We start from the raw sequence: 23232 nt of genomic DNA, 5'->3' as shown, positions 1-23232 counted from the left end.
TGTGCACAAGAACGCTGCACTCACTGGATTCGCTGCAGGCCATGTGCACAACCCCCTTCCATAGGCGGAATGCTGCACTCACTGGATTCGTTGCCGGTCTTGTGCATGTCCGCCTTCCATAGATGGAATCTGCACTCTCACCAGATACGTTGCTGGTCTGGTGCACGACCCCCTCCCATAGGGGAACGCTGCATTTTCACTGGATTCGCTGCCGGCCATGTGCGTGATCCCCTTCCATAGGCGAAACGCTGCACTCTCTGGATTTGATGCCGGCCATGTGCATGACCCTCTTCCATAGGCGGAATGCTGCACTCACTGGATTTGATACCGGCCATGTGCATGACCCCCTTCCATAGGTGGAATGCTGCGTTCACTGGATTCGCTGCCGGTCTTGTGCATGACCCCCTTCCATAGGCGGAATGCTGCACTCGCTGGATTCGCTGCTGGTCTTGTGCATGACCCCCTTCCATAGGCGGGATGCTGCACTCACTGGATTCGCTGCCGGTCTTGTGCATGACCCCCTTCCATAGGCGGAATACTGCACTTCATCGGTTATGGTGCTGGGCATGTGCACGGCCTCCTTCCATAGGGAAAAGCTGCACTCACACTGGATTCGTTGCCGGCCAGAAAGCACTTTCCGTAGGCGAAATTCTGCACTCACTGGATTTGCTGCCGGCCATGTACATAACCCCCTTCCATAGGCGGTATGCTGCATTCTCATTGGATTCGCCGCCGGCCTTGGGCATGCCTTCTTCCCTCAGGCGCCATGCATACACCCTCACTGACTGGGGTCGTTCTCTCGCCGGTAAGTTGCTGGCCGTGTGCATGACCCCCTTCCATGGTGGGGTGCTTGCTACTCACTGAATCCGCTGCCGGCCATATACATGTTCCCCCTTCCGTGGGCGGTGTACGGCACTCTTACTGGATTCGCTGACGGCCATGGGCAGGTCTCCTTTCCTCAGGCAACATACACACACTCTCACTGGCTGTGTTTGTTCTCTCGCCAGTATGCTGCTGGCCAGGTGCATGACCCCCATCCAATGCGGGGTGCTCGCATTCTCCCTGGTTGCAATACTGGGCATGGCTCCCCCTTCTGGGCAGCATACTGCACTCTCACCAGATTGTTGCTGGCCTCTAAGATGGGTGGAGTACTTGCACTCCCATTGGATACGGTGCTGGCCTTGTGCGTGACCACCCCTCATTCCATGGGTGGAATTTTGTATGCTCACAGGATTCACAACTGTCCTTGTATATGCTGTGCTGGACTTGTACTTGTCCCCATTCATTGGCGGAGTAGTTGTACTCTCACGAAATTCGGTGTTTGGTGGATTATTGCACTCACTTAATGCTAGGATAACCCTGTGCATGTCCCCATTTCACTAGGTGGACGTCCTGCTGGATTCTGTGTGGCCAGGTGCATGGCCCTCTTCTGGGTGGGATATGGTATGTCCTACTTCTCTGAAGTAGGTACTGGTCTTGGGCATCACACCCTTGTGGGGCGGGCTTTGCACGCTTGCTGTCTGCAATGTTTGCCAAGTACATTTCCCTCTCTTCTGGGCGGACTGCTTGCGTTCCATCGCATGCCATACTAGTCTTGTGTATATCCCCCCCTTCCGGTTGCACTTTGCACTTCCATGGATTCTGTGGGACTCTGTGGCTGGCCCTCTTCGCTGAGTGACTATTTTGCAGTGGGCGGACGCTCTTGTGCACTCTGTGCGTTGTTGGGCCGTGTATGCCTTCTCCTTCCGTAGGTGGGTTGGCTTTCTCACTGCTTACGGGGCTGCTTGTACGTATGCCTCCATTCTTCCTGCGACATACCGTTTTTCTCTTGGGATACGATGATTGCCGCCAGCCTGGCACTCTTCTCTGAAGAGATCTTTCTGTTCACCTGACCTGGTCGGGCTCTATTTGCTCTCTACTGCAGCGAGCTGGGTGGTATCCATTCTCTGTTCGGAGGGTATATTGTGTTTCCGTTGTGACGGTGTCCACCATGTTCGTTGGCCCTTCCGCCTGGGGAGTGTTCGTGGTTCCTAGATGCGTACCCATTAGTTCCCCTGTGGCATTGCTTCCCAGCGCAAGCGGTCACATGGTCGAGAGTGCTTTCTCCAGCGTCCCTCGAAGTCTACGTTGGCTCTGGCGGGATTGCGGTTCCCTCGCCTATTGCCATTCCTCCTCTTGGATGCGTTTTGGTATGAGTTCTTCCTGTTGCACCCTCCGTGCTTCAGTTTGTTTTGCTACCGGGTTCTAGCCGCTCTTTTCGAGCAGGTCGCCCAACGTCTCTTGGGTGCTCGATTACCCAGGTCCCAGGGACCTCCACTTTCGGTTCATTAGGGTATTCGCCTTCTGCGAATTGGTGAGCCGGACATCTCGGAGTAGCGGAGTTCTGCTTTTGAGCGGTCCTATGGCTTCCCTGTTGCCCACTCCTCCTTTCGGTTGGAGGTTGTCACCCGTCTTCTCAACTGTTTTTTCTCGACTGCTCTGTTTTGGCTTCCGCTGGGACAGTTTTACTCCGATGTTGCTTCTGCCCCGGCCAGGCTTCAGGGGCTGTTCCTTCGCTGCCCTCCCCTCTGGGGAGAACATGGTTGTTCATATGGATGGTTCCGGTGTTCCTTATGGCCTCATACTGTCTCCGTTGTTCGCACTGGCTGTACTAGCTGTGTGCCTGTTTACCGGGTTGCCGCATTCTGTCCTCCCGCTGGGTGCAGATTATTTTTTCCATTCTGGGCAATGGTCCTGCTTGGACTTACCTTCTCGGTAACCTGGCGGGACTACTTCTTCTGTCATGATTACCCTTCAAGTCCCCACACCGGGACTGTAGAACACCTTCCTGTGGTGGCTATAATGACAGGGACTTTCGCCTGACTTGTCCTGGCGTCTGTTGGATGCTGGCCGGGTCGCTTTCGGTTCCTTCCGTTTGCCCTTCTGCTCCCCCACTTCGTGTGGATACGGGACGGCGTTACTCGGGGGCCGACGGGACCAGTTTTACCAACCTTTTTGCCCGTGCCACTGATCTGCGCCTACTCGCATTGGGTTTCCTCCCGCCTGCCCAGACGAGTCCAGCGAGCACACTAGTGTTCGCTCCCGGCCGTGCTTCGTCCGGGTTCTGTTGTCTGACTTCGGATCTTACCTGGGGTTCTTTAGGAAGCTGGGCATTCCCCCACTCGGCCTTTCTCTTCCCATGATTCTGTCTTCTCCAGTCTGGCCTGGTCCTGCGACTGGGACTCTGTTACTTGCAGTGTCTGCAGTTTTTTTGCTTGGACATCTCCGACTCTTGTCGACGCTCGGTCTCTTGTGTTCCGGGAGGTCCGCGCTAAGGTTGACGGCTCCTGGGTGCTTTCCTCCGCTTTAACCAAATGGCTGTTGCTGAGGTTGCTGCATCAAAGGCAGGGGTTTGTTTTTGGTGTCACCGTTCATTTCACCAGAGCGGTTGGTGCCTCCGCGGCCGGAGGCATTGGGCTTCGGCCATGCCATTGTGCAGGGTGGCCACGGTCTTCCTTGCACTCCTTACCAGGTTCTCCAGAGTGCGTACTCTGGCTTCGGCGGCTGCTGCCTTGGGCCGCCTGGTTTTGCAGGCGGCATTTCCTTGCTGCCTTCGGGTGCTTCGCCTTGGTGCTGTGGTCCCTCCCCTCTTGGACTGCTTTTGAACGTCCCAAGGTCTTCTGTGTCCCCCAAGGAAATTGGGCGAGAAAACGAGATTTTTGTATAACTTACCAGTAAAATCTCTTTCTCGCTCTTTCCTTGGGGGACACAGCACCCACCCATTCATTGGTTTTTTTCTGCACGGTTTCCAAGTTTTGTTTACCCGTTGGGTAGTTGGCTTGTTGTTTCCACTTGTTGGACTTTGCCTTTTCTCACTACTTGGACACGCAACTGGCAGTCTCTCTCTCCAGGCTGAGGGTATAGCTGATGGAGGAGGGGCTTAACAGTTTTCACTTAGTGTCACGCCTCCTATGGAGATGAGCTATACCCAAGGTCTTCTGTGTCCCCCAAGGAAAGAGCGAGAAAGAGATTTTACTGGTAAGTTATACAAAAATCTCGTTTTTGTGCATGAGGCCTTAGAGGGCCTGTCACATCATATGTCTTCCTACATACTTGCATTCCCCATGTAAGAACAATTCTGTGATGTGTTTTCTTATATGCTCACCGCTCTTGCGAAAAATAGGAAGAGGGGCTTCATATTTGGTACACACATTTTATTATAATAAAAGTATATAGTGGAAAAAACCGGCACTCTACATCTATCAATAATGCTAAGGAGGCAGTATGTGGGATAGTAAGATATGTATTTATTTTTGTAAGGGTACGTTTTAGGAGTGGGAAATAAAGAGGTAGAGGTTCTAAAAATGTGGAGGTCCAAAGGATGAGGTTCTCATAAATAAAAATAACAATAAGAATGATGTTTTGCCATATACAGCGTTGCAGATACACAATACCAGAGATATGTCAAAAAATATACCAAAAAATAACAGGAGTAGCAAAAATAGCAAATATATGCAGAGTGGAGGTGTGGCACTGCAGTAATTATTAATAGCGGTTTTCACCTTCCGTGGGTACAGTGAGTAGTTGTGTCCATTTGTATGTAGTCCATAAAAATTGTCTGTCTATACCTCCGGTCTTGGTCACATAGGAGGTATATAATATGGGTAGAGCGGTGAGAAAATAAAAAGGATAAAAATATATATAAAATACAAAAATGTAAAAATATAAAATATATGTAGTAGGTCAGTCGGGTGCTGTACTTAGTGTGGCGTCCCACACATTAAGGGAACTGCACCCTGACTGTTTACCTTTCTTTGCGAGGTGTCCTGGTTGTTGGAGCAGCCTTGCTGCGCTCTGCAGTGTTTGTTTTTCCCGGTCTTCTCGGCGTGCCACGTGGATATGACGTCACTTCTTCGGTGTCTCACGTGTCTTAGCCGCACTTGGTTTTAAGTTTTACGTTGGTGGTCTTTTTTAATCCGGAGGATTCAGATGGGATTCGTTGCTCGGAAGCGCTTCCAGAATGAGGTTATTGGCAGGTTTTCAGAGGGAGGTCACCAGACGCGTTTCGAAGGACTACGCTGCCTTCTTCATCAGTGGTAGCCCTCTGACTGCCGTTGTACTGCCTTTTATGCTGCTGGTGGATCTTTCAAAGACCTGGACTGGATCTTATTTTGTATGGTCCAGACTTTTGGATGTGGTGGTTCCATCGAAAATCTGGATAAGTACTAATTAGGTATCTTCTTTTGTTTGCTGTTTTCTGTGTGTGTGTGTTTGTGCTATTGTTGGTAGTGTGATGTGTTTTGTTTTGGTTCTTTGTTGATTAATGGTTTCTGACTTAATTCTGCGGTTTTTCTCACAGTGTCTGTGTTTTCTGCGGTACCGCTGCGGCTTCTACTAATTGTGCATTTTTGTATTCTTGTATTTCTGTATTCCGGCCTGCTTGGGGACCTTAGTGTGTATTTTTTCTAGTGGGTTGTTCTTTATTGATTAATGGTCTTTAATGTGTTCTGGATTCTGTGCTTTTGATCTTGCTTGCGGTATTTTGTCCGCGTTATTTTTATTGGGAAATTTGGTATCTAGAATGTCTTGTATTGTTTTTGTTATCCTACGGTATTGCTGTGTGTTGGTGCGTTTGGTGATTATAACAATGTGTTATAATAGGTGTTGGCGGGGGGATTAGTAACGGGTGAGGTGGGTGATTGGGGTAGTGCGTTCCGTTGTGGGTGTTGGTGGGGGAAATAATTATTTGGGGGGGTTTGCTCGTTTTACTCAATTATGGTCCAGGATTTGGGTGCGGTTTTTGGGATTCATTACTCAAATTTATATGGTGTAATCCTGTGGTGCCCTTGCGTTTCTGTGGTGCGTTTTTTTTTTTTTTTCAGCAATGTGTTTAGAGGGATTTGAGGGATTGGGGGATAATTGGTGTCCAAGGGGACCTGGTGTGATTTTTGTGTTTGTGTTTTACCTACAATATTGCTGTGTTTTTACGTGATGTGTTTCTGGGGAGTGTTTTGTGGGGTAGTGATATCTAATGGGGGGTGCAGTGTATTGTGTGTTGACAGGGGTGTGTTAGGTGGTGGTGTTAGGGTAGTGTGTTATGTGATGAGTGCTGGTGGAGGAATTGGGCTCCTTATTAGTGCTACATGTGTTGTCTAATGTGGTTGTGCTCATACTTCCTCAATTTTTGATTCAAGGTTTAGATGCGGTTTTTGGGATCCAGTTTTTTTATATATATTATTGTGTGTTCCATTGGTCATGTGTGTTTGGGATTGCTGTTATGGAGTCTGGGGATCCATGTTGGGGTCTCTTATGGTGTTGCTGTGTTTGTTCATCCAATTATAGGGCTCAGTCTTGGGTTGTGTAATTTTTGTTGGCTGTTTTTGCATTTGAGATGGTGGGTTTCTCAGTCTTTTTTGGTAGTGCTTGGTGTGGGATTTCTTTTTCTGCTATTTTGTTGTGTTGGTGGGGTGACGGCCACATATCAAGTGTCGGTAGGGGTGCTGGTAGACAGCCGGACGCCTACCGCAGGTCAATTTGGGGGCAGCCACTCTGGGGATGGTTTATAAGAACCCAAATAGTTCAGCTAACAGCGTTTATAAGTCAGCGTTTAGGCCTCCTGGTATGATTGTATTGAACTCAAAGATGAATTTTGATTCAATGCGGGACATCTTGGCTATATGGTTTCCTCCTCTCCAGTCTATTTTTACATTTTCCAGTGCTACAAAGGATAGTCCTGATGGGTCTTGTTTGTGGTGTGTTTTGAAGTGTTTGGAGAGTGAGTGGGTTTCAAGGCCTTTTTTGATATTGTTTATGTGTTCTGATATTCGTTTTTTTAGGGTTCTTTTTGTTCTACCGATGTACTGTTTTTTGCAGGGGCAGGTAATGATATAGATTAAATTTGTGCTGCTGCAGGTGAGGAATTCTTTTATTTCATATTCTAGGGTTGTGGTTGTGGATTGTACTCTTTCAGTTTTTTTCTGGAATGAGGTGATTTTACAATTAGAGCATTGATTACATCTATAGAATCCTTTGAGTTTTTGCCATGTGTTTATTGTTAAATTGTGTTTTTTGTGTGGTAGTTTGACAGACGGCGCAATTTTCAGGCTTAGGTTTGGGGCCTTTGTGTATATAATGTGGGGTTTTATGGAGATGGAGGCGCCTATCGTTTTGTCCTTTTGAATGTGGTGCCAATGAGTGTTGATTTTTTCAATATTTTTGTGTTGTGTGCTGAAGGGTAATATAAGCTTTGGGGTTTCATTTGTTTGTATTTGTGTCTTTGTTTTTTTCTCGGGGTTATAGTTGAAAAAAGAGGTTCTATCTAATTTTCTTACCTTTGTAAGGGATGTCTCGATTTTGGTTAGGGGATATTCTTTTTCAATGAATTGTGCTTTTAGGGTCTCAGCCTCTTTTTCAAATATGTCGTCTTTGGTACAATTGCGTCTCAGACGTCTGAATTGGCTCTCGGGTATATTGTTGAGCCATCTTGGGAGGTGGCAGCTCGAGTAAAGGATGAAACTATTTTTTGCTGTTGGTTTGTGAAAGGTGCAGCATGTGAGTTTATTGTCTTCTACTTTGATATTTAGATCCAGGAATTCTATTTCAGTTTTGTTTATATTGGCTGTGAATTGTAGGTTTATTTGGTTATCATTTATTTCTTCCAGGAATTTTTTTAGGTCGATTTCACTTCTCTGCCAGATGAAGACTACATCGTCAATGTAGCGTTTCCATAGCACCAGATCCGTCCCCAGCCGATGCTTTATGTGATCATCCTCCCATTGTGACATGAAGAGGTTTGCATAGCTAGGGGCGAATCTGGTGCCCATGGCTGTACCCCTGATTTGTAGGTAGTAGGTGGAGTCAAAGGAGAAGTAGTTGTGTCCTAGGATTAATTCGACCCCTTCGGCTATGTAGCTTATTTGTTCTTTTTGAAATTCGTTACTTTTTTCTAGTTGTATGGTCATTGCTTCAATCCCGTGTTTGTGGTCTATTATTGTGTATAAGGATTGGACGTCTAGAGTGCCTAGGATCCAATTAGGGTTGTACTTTATGTTTTCCATTATTTTGATTATCTGTGTGCTGTCTTTGATATATGTGTTTGTTTTTTTGACAACTGGTTGAAGTAATCTGTCAATGTGTTGTGAGAGATTTGATGTGAATGATCCAATTCCGGAAATTATTGGGCGGCCTGGTGGGTTCTCTAAGCTTTTGTGAACTTTGGGTAAGCAATAAAAGATCGGAAGTCTTTGTTGTGTATTTAGGATAAATTTTGCTTCTTGTTCAAGTAGGAAATTGTTGTCTAGTCCTTTCTGGCAATACTCTTTTAATATTTGGCCATATGAATTGATGGGATCTTTATTGAGTTTTTGATATGTGGTATTATCTGATAATAGTCTGAGGCATTCCGTTTCATATTGCACTTTGTCTAGAACTACGGTTGCTCCTCCCTTGTCTGCAGGGCGGATAATAATGTCTTTCTGTATTTGTAGTTGTTTGATTGCATGGATTTCTTGATTAGATAGGTTATTTCAGATTTTTTTATGTTTTAATCGTCTGATGTCGGATTCTACGCATTTTCTAAATGTGGCTATTTCTTGGCTGATTTCTTGTCTGGGGAATTTGGTTGATTTGGGTTTTAATTCTGTGTGTTTGTGGGTTGTGGCTATTGTCATGTTTGATGTGATAGGATTCTTCATAAAATATTTTTTTAGACAAAGTTTTCTGATGAATTTCTCTATTCCAATAAATGTGTGGAATTTGTCTATTTTTGTGGTTGGGGCAAATTTCAATCCTTTGTTTAGGAGGTTCAGTTGTGGTGGGGTCAAATTTTTTGTACTGAGGTTTATTACTGTTTTATTGTCATTTTTTATTGTTGATTCTTCTAGTGTCTGTTGGGGTATCTTCTTTTTTCGTTGTCCTCTCCGTGTCTTACTCTTTCTTCTTGTGTCTGTTTGTGGTGTTGTCTCCGTGGGTTCTCTTGTCTGTAATTGTAGTTCGTGTGTTGGTGTTGTGTTTGTGGGGATTTGTAGTATTGTCGCGGTGTGTATTCTTGGTGGTGGTATTCTGGTTTGTTTCTCAGATTGTATTGGTGTGCAAAGGGAGAGGGGGGGCGTTGTGTTCTGGATGGGGAGGGGTGTGTTGTCTTCCTGGTTCGTGGTCTGTGGTGGGGGGGGGGGGGTTTTGTCTAAAAAATGCTCATTGGATAGGATTTCGAATCGGTTGGTGGTTGGAATATTATGGGTTGGTTGTATTATTACTGGTTCGTTCTGGTCTGATTGTCTGTTTCTTTCTTGTGGTGGCTTTTTTTGTGGTATGGGTATTATCAAATGTGTATCTGATTTTTTTTATTTTTCTGTCCATGATTTCTTGTTCTAATTTGTCTAAGCTTTTGCAGAGTCTATCTTGCCATGTGTTGTACTCTTCATCTTTTGGCATTTGTTCTATTGTTTCCTTTATATTTGTGATTTTTTCAGTGGTTTCGTTTAATATTTGAGTTCTTCTCTTTATGATCATTTGTGTGAGGTTGGTGGATTGGATCATCAGAAAAGTTTCCCATTCTTTGGTAAATTCTGCATTGCAGAGGTCTTGTGCTGGGAGTTTTATTAGTTGTAAGCCTTTGGGAATTTTATTGTGTTTAATACAATATTCTAGGGATTTGATTTCCCAATTTTGGCGGAGTTGTTTATGGAGTAGAGATTCTAATTCTCTAAATATTTCGGTGGTGGATCTGTCTTTGCTTATTTCAATATTTCCTGTTTCAAATGTGAATTGTTCTGCTCTGAGTCTCTTGCCCTCAGCATAATTCCAGATGTCCATTGTAAAGGGTCTGGGAGCGGCACCAATGTGGGTGATTGTAAATTTAAGGAGAGAAGGTAGGTTATTGGTGGCTCACCTGGTCAGTACAATGTGTAGGTGCTCTGGTTCTGGACTGATTCACCCAATCAGGAGGCGGTTTATAACAATAAAAGTATATAGTGGAAAAAACCGGCACTCTACATCTATCAATAATGCTAAGAAGGCAGTATGTGGGATAGTAAGATATGTATTTATTTTTGTAAGGGTACGTTTTAGGAGTGGGAAATAAAGAGGTAGAGGTTCTAAAAATGTGGAGGTCAATCCACAACCACAACCCTAGAATATGAAATAAAAGAATTCCTCACCTGCAGCAGCACAAATTTAATCTATATCATTACCTGCCCCTGCAAAAAACAGTACATCGGTAGAACAAAAAGAACCCTAAAAAAACGAATATCAGAACACATAAACAATATCAAAAAAGGCCTTGAAACCCACTCACTCTCCAAACACTTCAAAACACACCACAAACAAGACCCATCAGGACTATCCTTTGTAGCACTGGAAAATGTAAAAATAGACTGGAGAGGAGGAAACCATATAGCCAAGATGTCCCGCATTGAATCAAAATTCATCTTTGAGTTCAATACAATCATACCAGGAGGCCTAAACGCTGACTTATAAACGCTGTTAGCTGAACTATTTGGGTTCTTATAAACCATCCCCAGAGTGGCTGCCCCCAAATTGACCTGCGGTAGGCGTCCGGCTGTCTACCAGCACCCCTACCGACACTTGATATGTGGCCGTCACCCCACCAACACAACAAAATAGCAGAAAAAGAAATCCCACACCAAGCACTACCAAAAAAGACTGAGAAACCCACCATCTCAAATGCAAAAACAGCCAACAAAAATTACACAACCCAAGACTGAGCCCTATAATTGGATGAACAAACACAGCAACACCATAAGAGACCCCAACATGGATCCCCAGACTCCATAACAGCAATCCCAAACACACATGACCAATGGAACACACAATAATATATATAAAAAAACTGGATCCCAAAAACCGCATCTAAACCTTGAATCAAAAATTGAGGAAGTATGAGCACAACCACATTAGACAACACATGTAGCACTAATAAGGAGCCCAATTCCTCCACCAGCACTCATCACATAACACACTACCCTAACACCACCACCTAACACACCCCTGTCAACACACAATACACTGCACCCCCCATTAGATATCACTACCCCACAAAACACTCCCCAGAAACACATCACGTAAAAACACAGCAATATTGTAGGTAAAACACAAACACAAAAATCACACCAGGCCCCTTGGACACCAATTATCCCCCAATCCCTCAAATCCCTCTAAACACATTGCTGAAAAAAAAAAAAAAACGCACCACAGAAACGCAAGGGCACCACAGGATTACACCATATAAATTTGAGTAATGAATCCCAAAAACCGCACCCAAATCCTGGACCATAATTGAGTAAAACGAGCAAACCCCCCCAAATAATTATTTCCCCCACCAACACCCACAACGGAACGCACTACCCCAATCACCCACCTCACCCGTTACTAATCCCCCCGCCAACACCTATTATAACACATTGTTATAATCACCAAACGCACCAACACACAGCAATACCGTAGGATAACAAAAACAATACAAGACATTCTAGATACCAAATTTCCCAATAAAAATAACGCGGACAAAATACCGCAAGCAAGATCAAAAGCACAGAATCCAGAACACATTAAAGACCATTAATCAATAAAGAACAACCCACTAGAAAAAATACACACTAAGGTCCCCAAGCAGGCCGGAATACAGAAATACAAGAATACAAAAATGCACAATTAGTAGAAGCCGCAGCGGTACCGCAGAAAACACAGACACTGTGAGAAAAACCGCAGAATTAAGTCAGAAACCATTAATCAACAAAGAACCAAAACAAAACACATCACACTACCAACAATAGCACAAACACACACACACAGAAAACAGCAAACAAAAGAAGATACCTAATTAGTACTTATCCAGATTTTCGATGGAACCACCACATCCAAAAGTCTGGACCATACAAAATAAGATCCAGTCCAGGTCTTTGAAAGATCCACCAGCAGCATAAAAGGCAGTACAACGGCAGTCAGAGGGCTACCACTGATGAAGAAGGCAGCGTAGTCCTTCGAAACGCGTCTGGTGACCTCCCTCTGAAAACCTGCCAATAACCTCATTCTGGAAGCGCTTCCGAGCAACGAATCCCATCTGAATCCTCCGGATTAAAAAAGACCACCAACGTAAAACTTAAAACCAAGTGCGGCTAAGACACGTGAGACACCGAAGAAGTGACGTCATATCCACGTGGCACGCCGAGAAGACCGGGAAAACAAACACTGCAGAGCGCAGCAAGGCTGCTCCAACAACCAGGACACCTCGCAAAGAAAGGTAAACAGTCAGGGTGCAGTTCCCTTAATGTGTGGGACGCCACACTAAGTACAGCACCCGACTGACCTACTACATATATTTTTATATTTTTATATTTTTACATTTTTGTATTTTATATATATTTTTATCCTTTTTATTTTCTCACCGCTCTACCCATATATTATATACCTCCTATGTGACCAAGACCGGAGGTATAGACAGACAATTTTTATGGACTACATACAAATGGACACAACTACTCACTGTACCCACGGAAGGTGAAAACCGCTATTAAATAATTACTGCAGTGCCACACCTCCACTCTGCATATATTTGCTATTTTTGCTACTCCTGTTATTTTTTGGTATATTTTTTGACATATCTCTGGTATTGTGTATCTGCAACGCTGTATATGGCAAAACATCATTCTTATTGTTATTTTTATTTATGAGAACCTCATCCTTTGGACCTCCACATTTTTAGAACCTCTACCTCTTTATTTCCCACTCCTAAAACGTACCCTTACAAAAATAAATACATATCTTACTATCCCACATACTGCCTCCTTAGCATTATTGATAGATGTAGAGTGCCGGTTTTTTCCACTATATACTTTTATTGTTATAAACCGCCTCCTGATTGGGTGAATCAGTCCAGAACCAGAGCACCTACACATTGTACTGACCAGGTGAGCCACCAATAACCTACCTTCACACATTTTATTATGTCTGTTTTCAGGAAACGATCCCTTTTTTATAATGCTGTAATATAATGAAAGGTAGAGTCTGATGGGAACTTCTTTTTTGTTAAATAGGCTCTTGCCTCCATAGTTACAATGATGGAAAATTCAAAGGTGACCATATTTCTAGGCAGCGGGTCGTAATGTAATGCTACCTCTTGTATACTGTCTATTTTGCTTTTCTCCTGCTTGCCATTATTGTATCACCTGTAGAGCTACATAAACTTTAAAACAGTGTACATAGCTCAGTTGGAGGTTCCCTAAATCTTAAAATAAAATGTTAATTCTGTAATGTTATGTACCACGTTTTCAGACTTTATTATCCCCCCTCCTGTTTGTAGACTGCTGGTAGAACGGATTTTTGCACAGTACATGGTCCCTCACAACTTGGACACTACAGAAAGAATGAAGTGCCTATATTATCTGTACGCAACATTGGACTTAAATGCTGTCAAGTAGGTATTTTTGGTTGCAACACTGTCACTTTTTTTTTTTTCCTCCTCTTTTTCTCAGAGCTAATTAAGAAAAATAGGTATGATCAACAGTGAAATTTGTTGGCATTCTCTGGAAATAAAAGACCATTTCTGTACTGCCCACCACTGGCCTACGTAAATAGAAGATTCATACATGCCTGCTCCTGTCCTCCTCACTGGCTCCTACATATGCATGTTCTGGTCCCTGGACTGTTTGTTTGCATCCAGTGGTGCATGGTCATCATCACATGTTCCGCTGCAGCCGTTAACTGGCTTCAATGGTGATGTGCCACCTGTGGCGGGGAGCAGGTAAGTATGAATCTTCTGTTTATGGAGGCAGGCCTGCAGGCAGTACAGAAAAAGCTTTATTCCCCAAGAACCCCTTTAAAGGACATGGACACCTTGAATACATTTATTTTATAATTTTTTTTATTGCATTAATTTTACAACTAAAATAAATTTGCATTTAGGTTTCAATAAAAAAATGTTTGACTTGTGCAGCTTGCATTTAATGTAGTTTTCTCCATCCCATTCTACTAAAGACAGTTGTTGCTCTTTCTGCAGCCCTTCTCACACCTCATGAAGCAAATCTATGCTAAAATATTTTTTTTATTTATCTACTAACATTGTATTTGCCTTTTCTAAATTGAGTTTAGACTGACCTGTCAGTTGTCTGTAAGCTGCACAACCTACAAAAAGCTTCTTTTTTTTTTTTTTTTTTTATATAATTATTGCAGTTTAGTAAAGAATTGTAAACAGCCTTTTTACAGAGCAATCAATATATGTTATAGAGAATCTCTCAGCACAATGTTGGACTATTATCTGCTGAAATAAATGATTAGTACTGCAGATAATGAGTTCTGATCACGATTTTATTTTTCTACTGTCCCCCTTTCCCCGGTTGTCGGCAGTTAAAGCTGCACTGAAATACATTGTCAGGACTTCTGTGCCTGCACACAGGTGTCCGCTCCATTATGTAGGAATGGCACAGCAGTCCGGATTGTGTATTTCAGAGGAGCTTTGAAAGCTCGCATCAGGGGTACAGGGAGCAGAACTAAAAAGAAAATAGCAATCTGTACTCCTTCTGAAGTACTACTCATCTGTTACTGCAGATAATAGTCCAAGATCGTGGCGGCAGATTCCCTTTAACAGCTTGCCCCACTCCAAAACTCATTTTGTTTTCTTTCTCTGACAGAGCATTAAATGAGATGTGGAAATGTCAGAATTTGCTCAGACATCATGTAAAGGATTTGTTGGATTTGATCAAACAGCCCAAAGTAAGTATATCTGTATTTGTGTCAGTAACAGTAATTTTTTTAATTCATGAACGTGTGTAATGTGAAGGCTTTATGAGAAACGGGGACAGTTCATCATGCCCATGCTCCCGCATCTTGCTGTCCTCCACACACCTTCACATATGCACATAGGCCGTTTTCACAGGGCAGCATTTTGCATCAGTTTTGTGCCTGTTCTTGTTCTGGATCTTGCTCCTGGTTTTGGCTTGCAAATACTGATGCAAAATACTGGTGTAAAAGTGGCCTTAGGCTAGAATCACACATGCAGCTTTTAGTGAAGTTCTTTTAGTGAACAAGTGTGTGGATACAAATGAAATGGTAAAGGCTTATTTCATTTGGAAGTGTGAGGTCTTATTCCCTGAATTTTACTTTAGTGGTTTTGGACTACTGCGGTCATGTATCGGCATCAATAGGATCCTTTGGAAACAAGCACCCCCTTTATTTGGATAATAAAGAGAGGATTCATCTTCTTTATCTTTTTATACTTTGCCTTTCTTTTTCTTTAGGATACTGGTTCTTCTTGAAAATATCAAGTGGGGCTATGGAGACTTGTTTTAATGGGAATCTGTCACCACGATTCTGGACTATTATCCACAGTAATACAAGAGTAGTTCTGCACATAAGGACTCTAGATAACCTTTTTTTATATTCATATATTCCTTTATTCTCTAACTATCAGCTATAAAAGCTTACTGAAATACACAGTAAAGACTACTGTGCCATGCCAGCACAATGCAGAGGACTCGTATATGCATGTACAGCAACAATGTATGTTAGTGCAGCTTTGAATACTGATGCACTTTAAGGCTGGCAGTAGGAAAATAAAAAGTAGCAATCTGGACTCCTTATCTGCAGCAGATATTTTTTTATATTGTGGTGACAGATTCCCTATTCATGGGTAAAAAGTATTCAGAATAGCACATGTCAGCCAAACCATGTCAGAACCAGTGCTCCCCTGAGCTGCCTCCTGCACTTCTCATCCAGCCAGGACCCTGCTCTATACTGATGAGGGGCAGGTGCCCACAAAACATCTGTCTACTTATGGATCTTTATCTTTTGGGGGAATTTGTGGTTTGGCTGACATGAGCTTTTTTGTTATTTTATTTAATGTATGGTAAATTTATTGTGAAATATTTTACAATTTTGTCTTGCAGTCTGAGTCTGGGAGTAAAGCAATTTTTTCCAAAGTGATGGTCATTACCCGTAAGTCCACATATAAAATTGTCATCTTTCAGCATTGAAAGGGAACCTGTGAGCAGTCTGACATGGCTACTCATATCCCCATGAAATAACAATTGTGGAGTGTCTTTTCTTATAATTCTGGGGTGTGGTGTTCGGCTATTTATTCCTTCTAGAAACGTGAAAGTAAATTGGCAATGGAGTTACCCTTCCCTTACTCTGGCAGCACTGATTGGACAGTGTGGGTTTGCAGTGACACGCCCCCTCCTGGTAACGCCCAGTTGGCATGTTAGTCATAAATTATAGTTAGCAGTAACAGGGAGTTGTCTCCTCCTCCGTCTCCGTAGACAGTGCAGGGAACCAATGTCCCTAGTAATCCCTGATTGGGGATAGGGGCATTGCTACTGTGCACCTGCCTGTCTACACAAAGTTCCTACCCCGCAAGGGGCGGCTACCTTACCCTAAAATGGGGAGGTATCCCTAATATGCCCTAATGGGGAACTATCCTATAGGGCATATTAGTGATACCTCCCCATTTTATCCGGACAGGGCCTCCCCTTGCGGGGTAGGAACTTTGTGTAGACAGGCAGGTGCACAGTAGCAATGCCCCCATCCCCAATCAGGGATTACTAGGGACATTGGTTCCCTGCACTGTCTACAGCTCCAACTTACCAACGACCTCATTCAGCAACCGGCACATGTGTATTCCTTCCACCACACTCGGTTGGTCCCTATCAGGGTTGCGTCGGACTGGTAAGACTGTTCCATACTTTTTAAGCCATATCTTCATTGTCTGTACGTGGCGCTTTTTCTCTTAAAAAGTATACTAGTAAAAGTTATATTTCAAAGCTCCCTCATATCCATAATTGTTTTCCAAACTGCCAGTGAGAGCGCCCCTATCTAACTACCATTACTCTACACATGGTTTTTAGCAGTAACAGGAATGAAGCCACACAGAGTTCTTGGGATGCTGCTGAATTGTGTTATGGGGAATACAGTTATTTACTACAACAGACTTATCAGGACTGGTGACTGGTCCTCTCTTCAGCTGGCAAAGATTCTAAAGGTGTCTGTCTTCATCACATAAAGCTGGATTTGTCTTTCTGCACATAGTAGAATCTTTATTATTTTAAATGCATGGGAACTATTAGTAGTTGATGGAGAAACTGGTCTTTCCAACAGCAGTAGATTGAACATGTGAGTAAACATTGAGAGCTCATTCAGCAACCTACCCAGCACGTAGAAAAAATAAATAAAAATTACCTGCCACCATATTTTTTGCCCTATAAGATTTGCCTGTCCATAAGATGCACCTAGGTTTTATACTACACTGCAACTTTTATAAACTTGATTTTAACTAGTGTACTGCAGCTGTAGTTCAGTAGTTAAAATCAGTTGCGCTACAAAAAGTTGCAGTGCAGCCCTTGCCTTAGAGGAGGAAAATAGGGAGGAAAATAGGAAACAAAATATTTTTCATCAGACCCCCAATGTTCATGGGACACGCCATTCAGTCCTCGGATCGGACCCCTATGTAAATCGGCTCAGAGCAGACAAAAAGAACAAATCAAGTTTCCTTTTATGCTCCGGCTGCAGCTCCTGAGATCCAGTGGTCTTTCTGCTCTGCTGGGACCTGACGTCGCACAGCATTAGGTCACAGAGCACCGACGTCCTCGCAGATCACAGCACAGTGTGTGGAAGCATAGAGTACAGAGCCTGCGCGGGGAGCACTGCATTCACTGCTCAGCAATCCTCTTGTACTAAATGACCGTTTTCTTAATGGCTCATTGGTATTCGACTCATAAGATGCAATGACATTCCCCCCTCCCCCCTTCCACAAAGTGCGTCTTATAAGGTGAAATATACAGTAATTTAAACCTTCACGATTAATATATTACTTTGTCTTATTAGCAAGAGCTCTTCAGCGACCACCTACTTGTTGATCTACAGGGCCGGACATCTCGACCTTAGTTCTGCTCTGCTACTTCAAGTAGCCGCACTAACGCAGATGCTCTGCTTCCGCATCGGGAGCAGTGATGTTCATGTGCTACTACCCAGAAATGTAGCAGCGCATGTGCAGTCACTGCTCCAGTAGTGGAAGCAGAGCCTCTGTGCTTGCACTGCTACTTGGAGCAGTAGCATGGAACCCGAGATTGTCAGGGCCCCTCACAAGTTAAAAGCTCTTGCTACTGAAACAAAATTGATTTATTAGATTGAATCACGTATCTGTACATTTTATAGGTAGCCTGTGGACATCTGTTCTCCATACAAAATCCAATAAGCTGTTTAGTTGGTTGATCATGGTTTAGAATCTTCACACACAATCTGTTGCCAAATGTTACAGGTTTATTTGCGTAAGAAAATATCTACCATTCACAACAGCAAGGGACTTTATTTGCACTGTGTATTTAATTTGTTCTCTCTCGTCTTAGGAAACTTACCAGACCCTGGTAAAGGTCAAGACTTTTTAAAGAAGTTCACACAAGTTTTAGAAGAAGATGAAAAAATTAGAGGCCAGCTGGAGAAGCTTGTCAGTCCAACCTGTTTTTGCAAGCAGGCAGAAGTTTGCGTGGTAAGAGACCCTCTCCTTTTAAAGGGATTCTGTCACCTCCCCTAAGCCAAAAAACGATTTTAAAGCAGCCATGAAGCACAGCTTACCTGGATTAGGCTGTGCTCTTTGATCTTGAAATCCGTCCAGCAGTTACTGCAAAAAACGACTTTGATTGATATGTAAATGTGTCCTGAAGGTGCCCAGAGGGGCGTTTTTTTCTTCTTAGAGAGCCCAGTACCGCCCCTCTTTCAGTGCCCAGCCCGCCTTCCTTGTACTGTCTAACTGCCGCCTCCAGCCAAATTAATGGCAACTAGGATAATTATGTCGCAATATGTAAACGAAAGGTTAAGCTAATTCACATCTTTCTTCCCTGCAATCCTCTTGAAAACTAAAAGCGTGATATTACCAAGAAACTGGGCAATCCAAAGCAGCCAACGAATCCTTTTCTGGAAATGATGAAATTTCTGCTTGAACGGATCGCACCTGTGCACATAGACAAGGAGTCAATAAGGTAAGAAGCTGTGTATTATGGCATCTGTAATAAGTTAAGGCTTTTACTCAGGTGCAGAAATGTCCACTTTGTTAAAAAAAAAAAAGGATATTTAATCTGCTCATTAATTAGAAATTAGCATCCTTTCCTTTTGAAAGGACAGCAGGGCGCCCATAAGAATGCTGTCTTGGGGTTAAGCAGTTTTGGAGATTTATAGGCCAGAACATGTCACACTTTTTTTTTATTTTATTTTTTATATTAGGGAAATCTGACATAATCCATTGGTAGCAATTTATTAGGAACTGCCAGTCATAATCCAAAGTACTTTGGAGTAAAATGCCCCAAATGTATTAGGAGACTTTTTTTTAACCACTTCCAGACAAGGCCTAATTTAGCAAATCTGACATGTCACTATGTGGTAATAACTTTTGAACGCTTTTACTTATCCAGGCCATTCTGAGAATGTTGTTTCATGACACTTTGTACATCATGTTAATGGTAAATTTGAGTCAATATATTTCACCTTTTATTTATATATAAAAAAAAATCCAAAAGTTAACAAATATAAGAAAATTCACAGTTTTCTAAATTTTTATCTCTTTGCTTTTAAGACAGATGGTGATACCTCATAAAATACTCATTAACATTCCCCATGTGTCTACTTTATGTTGGCATTATTTTGGTAATGTTATTTTATTTTTTAGGACATTAGAAGGTTTTTTTTTAGGAATTTTAGAAGCAATTTTAGAATTTTGGGGCGGCTCCGGGTGGCGCGTGGGCTCTCCTTCTCTGTCTCTCGGTGTAAGTCCCGCGCTGGGCATCCCGGGCTGTTACTACCACTGTGTAGAGGGGATCGACGCCATGTGCGTCTTTGCAGGGGAATCCTCTGTGTGGGCAGGAGGATTCTGGAAGACACACTGCATTGCCCTTTCCTCTGCCAGTACTGGTTGCGCTTCCTGCGGTGGCTGATGCGTAGGCCGGCCTGTGGCATGGCCAGGAGGAAGCGCAGCGTGCTCTTGGAGTCGGCGTGGAGGGCGGATTTAGTGTAAGCGGAAGCGGAGTTTTAAAATTGCTCTGCAATACCAGAAATTTGACGATTGCTGGAGAATAACAAAGATGTCCCCTGCTGATGCCCCATGTAGATCTGCTGATCCCTACAAGGTCCTCAGCCTGATGTATGTACTGAGGAGCCAATGGGTCGAAGCTACCATCTATGGGATTATGACTGAACGCCTCTAAGTCAGAATACCTCCTAAACGTGACGATAATTGTCGCAATAGTATTCCTGCTCAGTTAAATAGGAACCACAGGTTCAGACATTTGGTGTTTGTGCTTGTAAAAAGCTGCTATCTCCACGCTGCACTTCCCGTGGTAGTGGAAGAGTCGTCATCATTTAAGGAAACCTTAGAACCCCCTATTAGGGATGAGGTAAATTTGGCAAAAGACCAATGTATGGCTCCCATCCGTCTACTTAAATCCAATCGGGTCAGGCCTTAACGCCTGTAAGATTCCTTACAAACAAGGTTTGTTCAGATCTAGGCAAACAGGAAGCTCTAGAATCAGAAGTATCTTCGCTTTTAGAAAAAAAAGCGTCATTATAAATATTCCGTTAGACCAGCAGGGTCCAGGACCAGCAGGAAAAACCTACTCTCCCTTGTTCCAAAAAAACAAAAACAAATGGGAAGTTCAGAAAGATCTTCAATCTGAAGGACCTAAATCACTGTCATTGAAAAAAATAAAATAAAATGATCTGCTGTAAATCTCCTTTTTCAAGACTATTACATGGTTACAGTCGATCTGGCGGATGCCTTTTATGATGTTCCTATTCACAACGAGAGTCAAAAATATCTTAGGTTCACTGTCTACATAAAAGGAGAGCTCGGTCACTTCCAGTACCAGCCTTTAACCTTCGGCCTCTCCAGTGCGCCACGTCTTTTCACAAAGATTATGGCAGATGTAGTATGTTACTTTCATTTAAAGGAATAATTGTCGTTCCCTATCTGGACTACCTTCTGATCGCAGCAGATTCCTATTCTTGTCGTCTTGGCCATCTCAGAATTGTGAAACAAACCCTTGCCTCTTTAGGATGGGTCATCAATCAAGAGAAGTCAAAACTAATTCCAAGTCAGCAAAGTTATTTCTGGGGGTACTTCTGGACACCCACCATCTATCCATCTTTTTGCCCCAAGAAAACAGATCAACCTAGTAACCCGAGTAAGAATCTTCTTTTCAAAAAAGGACGGCATCGATAAGAGACGTCATGCGCTTGCTGGGACTTTTATCATCAACAATTTCCTCTGTGAATTGGGCTCAGGCCTACACCAGGATCTTGCAATCTTTCCTTCTTTCATTTTGGGAAAAGACAGAGTTCCTTAGGAAAGAAAATAAAAATCCTACACAAAAATAAATCACTAAGTTGGTGGATGGTGGAGAAGCATCTACAATCAGAGCCCATGTTATGCAAGAAACGGTACATGGGACATGGAATCTCCAGATGTCTTTATCATCCTCAAACCTTAGGGAATTGACAGCAGTTTTACGAGCCTTCCTAAGCTTAAAACAGACTATCCAACACCACGTTAAAGTGCTTTCAGACAATACGACGACTGTGGCATATCTAAATCGTCAAGGGGGTCAAGGAGCAAGTCCTTGGCGGCGGTCTAAAAGATGATATTCAGATTGGGAGAAGAGAACCTAAAGTCCATCTCGGCGATTCTTTTAAAAGGAGAAGAAAATATTTTAGTGGATTTTCTCGGTAGACAAACCCTCAGAGAAAGAGAGTGGTCATTAAATCTATAAGTATTCAAACCCTATCTCGGAGAGATGGGGGCTTCTGACATGGATCTATTCGTGTTGAGACAGAACAGGAAGGTAGAAAATTGTATTCTATCTGCCCCAGGATAATCTAAATCAAATAGATGCTCTCTCGTTATGCATTTCCACCATTCTCTCTGATTTCAAGGGCTCTGAATATACGGGAAGAAAAGGCACAGGTTATAATGATTTGCTCCTTATTGTCCAAAGAGGTCTTGGTTCCCCTGCTTCAAACCCTTTCGGCAGGAGAACCCTGTATTCTGCCTCAGATTCCGGACCTCCTCCATCAAGGTCCTGCGCTTCACCCCAACATGCATCATCTACATTTAACAGCTTGGAAGTTGAATGGGACTTGTTAAAAAAAAAAAAAGAATGGGCTTTCTGAGGATGTCATATATACCCTGCTACGTAGTAGAAAGAAAATCACTTCAGAAATGGATCTGTGGACCTGGAATGCTTTTTTGTTATTTGTGGGTGGCTGTTGGGATCCTCAGAATTCTTTTAGATGTAGGCTTGATTTTAGAGTTCCTGCAATTGGTATTAGATAGGAGCTTAGAACCAGTACCTTTTAAAAGTTCAGGTCAGCTCTTAGTGCCTTTCTGGATATCAAAGTGGCAGAAATTACCCTAGTCTGTAGATTCCTTAAAGGTACAAGCAGGATCTAAACTTGGTCCTCTTGGCTCTCATGCCTATGCCCTTTGAGCCTCTTTCAGAATTATCCCTAACATTTTTTACTTTAAAAACCCACCTTTCGCATTGCCTTAACTACGGCTAGGAGGGTGGGGGAGATCCAGGCTTTTTCCTGTAAATAACCATACCTTATAGACCTGGGTGATTCTCAGGCTCTCCCCAGTTTTTCTGCAGTCCTAACAGCAGCATAAGTGGGGAGTTCTCCCCTGTGAAACTGGTAGGACAGGTGGAATTTTTATTGATTTTAAAATTGCTACCAAGACAATTAAACAATTAACCCACCCCCTATAAAGGGACGTCCGCCCTTAAAAGGGAGTCTTTCACGCCGATTGACCCTATTAACCTATTAACACACTTATGTCCACGGCATCCCCCCTATTAAAACTGTTCTTACCATTAGTTCCCTGCTAGCATCATTCGTCCAAAAAACACTTATTCCGTATGCAAATGAGACTGTGAAGGTGCCCAGGGGCGGCCTTACAACGGCCGGTGCCCAGGCCCCTGGGTCATTTTCATACCAATTCACTCCCCCTCCTCCGCGTCTGCCCACCCTTAGTCTCTTCTCTATCTTTCCTCCTACTGTCCGTAATCCCGCGCATGCGCCGATGACCGCGATATCGGCGCGTGCGCATTGAATGACCACAGTCTGGCCGGGGCATCACTGTTTACTGTGCACATGCGCCGGCCCAGGCCTAACTTACGTTCTTGCCGTGATGTTGTGATCACGGCAAGAACGTAAGTTTAGCCGGCGCATGCGCACAGTTAACTGTGATGCCCCGGCCAGACT

The 23232-nt window shown here is 43.4% G+C and overlaps 1 protein-coding gene across 1 annotated transcript in view; it reads left to right on the top strand.

The window, feature by feature from the left end:
• The window catches only part of PDS5B (PDS5 cohesin associated factor B), a 133826-nt gene that overhangs the window by 62244 nt on the left and 48350 nt on the right, over window positions 1-23232 (top strand). The window contains exons 13-17 of the mRNA XM_044284757.1: window positions 13298-13411; window positions 14625-14706; window positions 15879-15927; window positions 18333-18472; window positions 18847-18962. Of these exons, the coding sequence (XP_044140692.1) occupies window positions 13298-13411; window positions 14625-14706; window positions 15879-15927; window positions 18333-18472; window positions 18847-18962 (501 nt within the window). The remainder of the gene's footprint in view (window positions 1-13297; window positions 13412-14624; window positions 14707-15878; window positions 15928-18332; window positions 18473-18846; window positions 18963-23232) is intronic.

The sequence above is a fragment of the Bufo gargarizans genome, chromosome 3 (genome assembly GCF_014858855.1).
Source record: "Bufo gargarizans isolate SCDJY-AF-19 chromosome 3, ASM1485885v1, whole genome shotgun sequence".
Taxonomy (NCBI): domain Eukaryota; kingdom Metazoa; phylum Chordata; class Amphibia; order Anura; family Bufonidae; genus Bufo; species Bufo gargarizans.
Note: the sequence above shows the minus strand (reverse complement) of the source record. Positions and strands in the feature narration are given on the sequence as shown.